The sequence below is a fragment of the Nannobrachium achirus genome (genome assembly GCF_963921795.1).
Source record: "Nannobrachium achirus genome assembly, chromosome: 13".
Classification (NCBI taxonomy): domain Eukaryota; kingdom Metazoa; phylum Chordata; class Actinopteri; order Myctophiformes; family Myctophidae; genus Nannobrachium; species Nannobrachium achirus.
In genome coordinates, this window is record NC_137833.1 from 49,248,361 (window position 1) to 49,256,244 (window position 7,884).

The following is a 7,884-nucleotide window of genomic DNA, read 5'->3' on the forward strand; positions in this document are numbered from 1 at the left end:
GCACTTCATTTGTTTTTTTGAAAGAAACACTTATCTTATTTACATGAAATAAAATAAAATGAAGAATAGTATAGATTAGAAATATATGTTTGAATGGAATTCCTTCTGTTAGAGGAGCTCAATGTGATGAATGTTCATAATACTATATAAGACAAAAAACATGTTTGTTTGACCACTTAAACCCTATTTTATACTTTGTCGTAAGACTGCTATTTCTACAAGCTTAGCTCACCACATGTCACATCTGCTATTTTTGATATTTTTGAAAACTTCTGAAATTGTTTTTCAGAAAACTGTCCCTTATAATGATGACATGCCTAAAATAGGGAGACCAGGTTGAAAGTCGTTGATTATGCATTTAACACATCAGCTGTGGTGGCAGATTTTCTCTTAAATTAATTGTTTTTTGTTTTAGTGAAATGTTGTTCAAGGCCTCAAGTGCTCTCTCATGAGTGTAGGCAAGGGAGGTATGGAGAGGGGTCCAGAATTATAGCCTAGTTACAATTAGGGTCCCCGGACCCTACTTTGAGAATTACTGCCACTCTAGCTGATAGCTGATCTACAAACTCAAAATGCGTGATGAGATGCATTGTGAGTCTGTAGATCTGCTACTTTCAAATGATTTCTATACATTTGAATGAGTACTTTTACTTTTGGTACTTTTAAAGTAGGCCTACTTTTTGATGTTTATCTAGCCTAATCAGGTTTAAAAACTAAAAGCCATCGGTCTTGACAGCGCAGCAGTGAGTTGGATGCAGTCTTACCTGGTGGGGAGGGAACAGGTGGTGGAGATTAACGGTACCCTGTCCTCCCCCCCCTCCCAGTAAGCTGTGGTGTTCCTCATGGTAGCATACTGGGACCTCTGTTGTTCCTAATATACGTGAACGACATGGCATCTGCTTGTGACTGCAACCTGTTCCTGTTCGCGGATGACTCGGCTCTCCTAGTCTCGGGCAAGGACCACTTGCAGGTTGAAAAGTCACTTAACTCTGAACTAAGTAAGATCTGCACATGCATGGCTTAACGACAACAAATTATCAATTCACCTGGGAAAAACTGAGTCCATCCTCTTTGGATCAAATCATAACCTCAAAAAAGTCGATAACTTCACAATCAAAGTGGGTGACAAGGTCATAACACGAAAAAACAAAATCTCTTACTTAGGATGTATCCTTGAAGCTAATCTTTCCAGCGAAAAGATGACTTCTAAAGTAATAAATAAAATCAACCAACGAACTCGTTTCCTACAGAGGATCGCCCCAATGGTCAATTTCAACACACTGAAGACCATAGCCGGTGCAATAATCCAGCCCCTCTTTGACTACGGAGTCCACGTATGGTATCGTGACGCCCCACAAGCCCTAAAAACTAAACTCAAAAACAGCCCAAAATAAACTAATTAGGGTCCTGCTTAACCTTCCCTATCAGACTCACCTCACCGCTACTCACCAAGAGTGGGGTGTCTCAGAGTAGATGACAGAGTACAGCAACTTGCAATGGGCCTGGTGTACAAGATACACTACACCACTATGATACCCAAGTACCTGTCAAAATACTTTATAAACATTAAGGATGTTAATTACAACACCAGAGGCAGCGCCACAGATCACTTTCAACCCAGAGTCAAAACCAACAAAGGGTCAAACTCTTTTTTCTGCTATACCACCAAAATGTGGAAAGCCTTACCGAAGGCCATAAAGGAGTGTGGATCACTAGCATCCTTTAAAATTGCCCTGAACCTAGCCCAACCCTACCCTCCCCTGCCCCTTCTTTTACTTACTGTTTGTTTTGAATTACTGTTTTCCTTTTTTTTTTGTTCTCTCATTTTTATTTTTATTTACATATCTACTGCATAGTAGCCTACTGTGTTCTATTCGTCTGTCATTCAATGTTATATGAGATACTTTAATGGTTTCCTGTGGAAATAAGCTTAGTCTTTTCATGGATCTCCTTTTAGTAGACCTTGTACCAGTGAACTGTACCGTCATGAAACTGTACCTTTTCCTATGCAAACTTCTAATAAAGTCTTCAATCAATCAATCAATCAATCAAAGCAACCTGATTAATAATGTGAATACTTTTTCCACAACTGACCACTTTTTAATTAAACTTTGACTGTCAACACATGCCAGTAACTCAGCATTCAGTTTCAAGATCCTCAAAACCTTGTCTACTGTACAGTATGAAGGCTACAGTGTCAGTGTAAAATCCATAAAATCCTGAGATATTTAAATTGTAAAAATACACTACTCAGTTAATACTCTGGGTTTCAAGTTAGAATAATTAGAAAATATATAACTTTGGTTTGGTGACTGTTGGAACCTACAAAGAAATACTCACGAAAAGCTGTGGCGGTGCCTGCTGCTTACATGCATACATACATGATGATTTATTCATTTTAGTTGGTGCCTACAGGGAATGAGGGAAATATGCCATAACTGGTTATGCATCATGTAGGCCTATAATGTAAAAGTGCGACATCTAGTGGCTGAATGCTGTTCCTTTGTCGATTGTTGATGACGTTTTTACATAACATTAAAGATTGCGCGCCGCGCAATACGAAAGTAAATGGCTCCGTTATTGGACATTATAGAATAGTTGCCATTATTCTCCACGTTCCTGTCCGCATTTACAGCATCATTCGGTCATTATTTATTTACAGTCTGCCACTCGATCGGTCCTCTCGTCATTGACAGTCAGTGTCAGTGATGGACTATGGAAAGGAGAGGGTTGTGGCTCTGGTGGACATGGACTGCTTCTACGTGCAGGTTGAACAGAGAGTAAACCCAGCTCTGAAGAACAAACCCTGTGTTGTTGCTCAGTACAAGACGTGGAAGGGAGGCGGGTAAGTGTGTACTGTAAATACATAGTAGTAATCGTGTTATTAACAACCCAATAGTCCTAACTCCTAACCTAATTACTACTGGTGATCTAGCCTAGCCTGGCATTAGCCAGACTAATCACTAAATGGTTTAGCTCTGACAGATTCGTCTGGTTTCCAGGCTGCTGTTGATCACAAGTTAAATCTTGGTTGTTGATACTATTATATATATCACTATCAATAATGAGTTTTACTGTGTAGCCTACACTCTTAGTACAAAGATCTGCTACCTGGCTGTAATCACATTGATTGCTTGAAATATTTATTAGAAGTTTGCATAGGAAAGGTACAGTTTCATGACAGTACAGTTCACTGGTACAAGGTCAACTAAAAGGAAACTCAGGTAAGCGGTGGCTTATTTCCATTGAGATCCTTCTTTTTAACTCATATAACATTGAATGACAGACAGATAGAACACAGTACTATGCAGTAGATATCATCGCAAAAAAGAAAAGAACTATGCAAAATAAAAGGTATTTTCATTATAGAATGGTCCATTAATCAATAATCATTCTCTGCCAGTATCATAGCAGTGAGTTACGAGGCCAGAGCCCACGGTGTCACCCGGAACATGTTTGCGGACGATGCAAAGGAACTGTGCCCAGACCTCCAGGTGGCCCGGGTTCGAGAGTCCCATGGGAAAGCAGACCTGACACTGTAAGTTCACGCTGCAACAGTTTAGCCATTAGGAGCTAGACCCTCCTATCCAGAGATTCTAACAGCTAACCGTCCATGGCAGTTACAGGGAGGCGAGCGTGGAGGTGATCGAGGTGATGTCCCGCTTCGCCGTGATAGAGAGGGCCAGTATCGATGAGGCGTACATGGATCTGACCGCTGCAGTCCAGCAGAGGATGAAGGACATGGCTGACAAACAGATTGAACCTCACCTGCTGAAAGCCACGTACATCCAGGGTTACCCACAAGAATCTTCTGAACACGAAGCACCTTCAGACGGCACAGTAGATAAAGGTGGGTTTAAATTGAAAGTTAACTACCGCCTATAACTAATTGCCATAATCACAATTACAGAATGTATTGCTTAAACTTCATCCTCATTCACAACCTATTGCACTTTCTGGGCCTAAATTGGTTTCCCTTGGAGAAGAAAGTTGCTTGGATTAAGATAGGGCTGATATTTAAAACAATGAATGGCACAGTCCCTGCATATCTCGTTGCTTTCATCACCTATTGCAAAGCACAAGCCATAGAAAGCCAACAACTCGGCTTTGAAAAGATTAATCTGCCTCTATTTGGTTTCACAAAAGAGCTAGAAAGGATAGGATGATTTGTATAATAGTTAAAAAAAAAAAAAAAACTTTCCAGCCTAAATACCTTTTTCCTGTCTGTCCATAGAGGAACAGAGGTCCAGTGGTCTGCAGCAGTGGTTGGCTTCCTTGCCCGACTTGTCATTCGGGCAGAGTTCTGCAGAGCTTCAGCTGGCTGTGGGGGCACTGATCGTTGAGGAGATGAGAGCAGCTGTGGAGAAGGACACAGGCTTCCGCTGCTCAGCAGGGATATCACACAACAAGGTGGGATCATCTCTCCTTTCTTTATACTGAAAATAAGGTAGAGATATTGTGATTTTAGTGAGCAGTAACTTCACTATATTATTGAAATAATATGTCTGTCTGTCTGTCTGTCTGTCTGTCTGTCTGTCTGTCTGTCTGTCTGTCTGTCTGTCTGTCTGTCTGTCTGTCTGTCTGTCTGTCTGTCTTTTCAGGTGATTGCCAAATTAGCCTGTGGTCTGAACAAACCCAACCGCCAGACTGTTGTGCCTTTAGACTCCGTGCCAGGGCTCTTTAACACCCTACCGGTCAGCAAGATGTGAGTACAGAATGTTGCTCTGCAGCAGAGAATTGCTTCCGTTGAATTTGACATCATAACCGGTGCATGGTGTTAGAATGGAGGTAGCTATAACGCATTACTGATTACTAACAGTGTTTGTTTTGTTGCCACGTACCAGCCGCAACCTCGGGGGTAAGATGGGTGTCTCCATCACAGAGACCCTTGGGGTGGAGAACATGGGTGAGCTCACCCGTTTCTCTCAGGCCCACCTGGGGCAGCACTTTGGAGACAAAACTGGGTAAGCTACTCCTTATGGACAAACAGTTAAGCCACTTATTTACGCAATTAATTTTATTTCAGTTTGCTCTCTTAGTAGAACATTTTCCAGCAAAGGAATCTAACCTTATTATTCTGTCAAAATTATGCAAACAATAAACCACTATCATTAACGATAGAGCAGTAAAATTGTTGCTGAAACGATTTATCGTTCAACCTCACTATCATGCCATCTCTCTTCCTTGCAGTAACTGGTTGTATGACTTGTGTCGGGGGATTGAGTTTGAAGCAGTGAAACCCAGACAGCTTCCAAAGTCTATCGGCTGCAGCAAGATGTTCCCTGGGAATACATCACTGTGTACCAAAGAGCAGGTGCTGTTCCCGTCTTGTTGCTTAAGTAGCCTAAGCCTACTATCCCAAGTCTAATTTTGACAAAATAGACATGTCAACCACTTAGCACTGTATTTTAAAAGGGAAAGCAAAAATAGACGATCTACAAGCTCACTTTTCTTTAATGTGTTTGGTTAAGGATGCAAAACACCCATTATGCCTAGATCAATTTACAGAGTTGACATATTTGTACTAGTGTGGTGAAACAAACATAGCATCATGTTATATTTCCCATTAGTGAAATCCCATTGTTAATATTGTAGTGGATGTAAGTAAACAATAACCTCTGTATAGGTTCAGCACTGGCTGTATCAGCTGGCCTTGGAGCTGGAGGAGAGATTGACCAAGGACAAAGAGATGGTGAGGAGGAGAAACCGTTATTTCATCTTCATGTGTCATTCTTTCTTTTAGTCTTTGCTGACAGTATGTTGTCCTCTCACACCGCTGCTCTCTTCCTAATATGTTATTAGCATTCGTCTCTTCCTGTGTAGTGACTGACATTGCTATATTCTCTTTGTTCTGGCTCTGTCCCGCAGAACAGTCGCGTGGCCAAGCTGTTAACCGTTGGCGTCCGTCAGATGGGGGACAAGAAGCAGAGCAGTTACTCTCGCTCTTGTGCTTTGGCACGCTACGACACCGCCAAAATATCCAATGACAGCTTTGCCATTATCAAGAGTCTCAATGCAGCTGGAAACCACCAGGCGGCATGGTAAAATAACACTGCATGTCAAATACAACTTTGTTTTTAACCACATTGAGTACCCAATTTTGGGATAAATTATTATTATTGCTTTTGAAATTGCAGATCTACAAGCTATTTTGGTTATTGTCGTTATTTGTCATACGACAATGGCTTAACCCATTAAGACCTGAGGCCGATTCTACAAATGCCTTCTGAATCAGTAGTTCTCACATTTTCAAGATATTTGACACGCTTGTATATCTATTTTTGAAGAGTCAACGCAAACATCTAAAATGACACGTTATGCTTTAATGGGTTAAGTGGCTAATGTCACCAGTTGAGCTAATCCTGTTGGCATGTCTCTCTGTCCCCAGGAGTCCACCTCTCACGCTGCTCCACCTGTCAGCTAGCAAGTTCAGCGACACATCCGCAACTGCGGGAATTGGTGGCTTCCTGTCCAGCGACGTCACTTCCACCCAGAGTCTCTTCTCCGCCACTCAGGCCGCCACTCAGGCCGCCACACAGTCATCTCCTGGGCTCAAAAATGAGTCCGCATCCAAGCAACCGGGCTCCATCCAGTCCCTCTTCCAGAAGGCGGCTGAGAAACAGCGGCGGAGGATGGCGGAAGATGACGACGTTGCTGTGGTGGAGAAGGTGGGCGAGAACGCAGGTGACGGAGGCTCCGGGACATTTCTGTCGCCGTCCTGTCCTGAGCCGGCGGCATCCTCTGCCGCTGACGAACAATCTGAGAAGACTCCTGTCGGTGGCGTCTCTTCTCCCAGGCTCTCCTCTCAGACTCACTCGGCTTCTGCAGCGAACGTCTCGGCTGGCCCCCCTAGTACCGGCATCTCCTCTTTCTTCCAGAGGAAGAGTCTGGAAAGGAGCTCACAGCCTCCCCCGGACTCAACCTCGACCCGGCGTGAAACGGCAAGTAGGCCTGGACACATCATGGCACCCGGAAGCTCTGAAGACCCCGTGAGGTTTGAGTCTTCTGGCGTTAACGGCGCAGGTGTACAGGCTCAAATGTTGCCCTCTAAATCACAGCAGTATGAAGAGTCCAGTGACGCAGTGGGTAGTTCCCCTAACAAATCCCAGCCCTTAAAGCCAAATGATTCTCTACCTCCCAGCGATCCTCCAGACCCTCGTGGGCGTCCTCCTAACCTGGCCAGAGAGGACCTCGTCACTTGTGAACGCTGTGGCCAGGAGGTGCTGGCCTGGGAAATGCCTGAACACGTAGATTACCACTTTGCCCTGGACCTTCAGAATTCATTCTCCTCTGCATCCAGCGGCACCACCACCTCTCTCGTCTCCTCCTCGACGACTTCTTCAGTTGCCACCGGACCCTCTCTCAGAACAGGAGGAGCAGGTTCCCCACTGTCATCTCGAGGCAAGGCAAAGTCCAGGGGCCAGTCGGGACCCCGTTCAAAACGGCCTCGTACCCAGGGGGACAGCCAAGGCACATTGGACTCTTTCTTCAAGAGGAACTGAGGACATAATTAATTATGTAAAATAGCCGACATTTTTTATTTTATTACCACATTAACTGCTATTTCTCTCATGAACAACAGTCTTCTGACACGTTTGTACTGTATGACGAATATCTCTTCTGACCACCACAACAAAAGAAAGCCATCATCTAACGTGTGTTCACTTCTGCCTTAAAAGTACAATCAGGACATTTTGGGGTAATCTCTTTGTAGCTTAACTTGACCTGGTATTGTGCTATATTTTAAAAATGTACAGTTGATGTAATCAAACAAAGGAAAGAAAACCAAATGTGTGAATTTTGGCATTTGGTTTGAGTCAAACTAACTCGCCACCAGATGTCGCTACAGAATATGTTCGAAGCTTATTTTGCTTTCCAGTCTAA

General features: G+C 43.4%; 1 protein-coding gene across 1 annotated transcript; it reads left to right on the forward strand.

The window, feature by feature from the left end:
• Positions 1-2,708: 2,708 nt before the first annotated feature.
• polh (polymerase (DNA directed), eta) lies at positions 2,709-7,502 on the forward strand (the record flags this gene model as incomplete). Its single annotated transcript, XM_080740813.1, has 10 exons — positions 2,709-2,845; positions 3,404-3,538; positions 3,621-3,850; positions 4,235-4,410; positions 4,602-4,705; positions 4,845-4,964; positions 5,191-5,314; positions 5,627-5,692; positions 5,869-6,041; positions 6,389-7,502. 10 exons carry the CDS (start codon positions 2,709-2,711, stop codon positions 7,500-7,502), a joined length of 2,379 nt encoding a protein of 792 aa, XP_080596939.1.
• Positions 7,503-7,884: the final 382 nt, after the last annotated feature.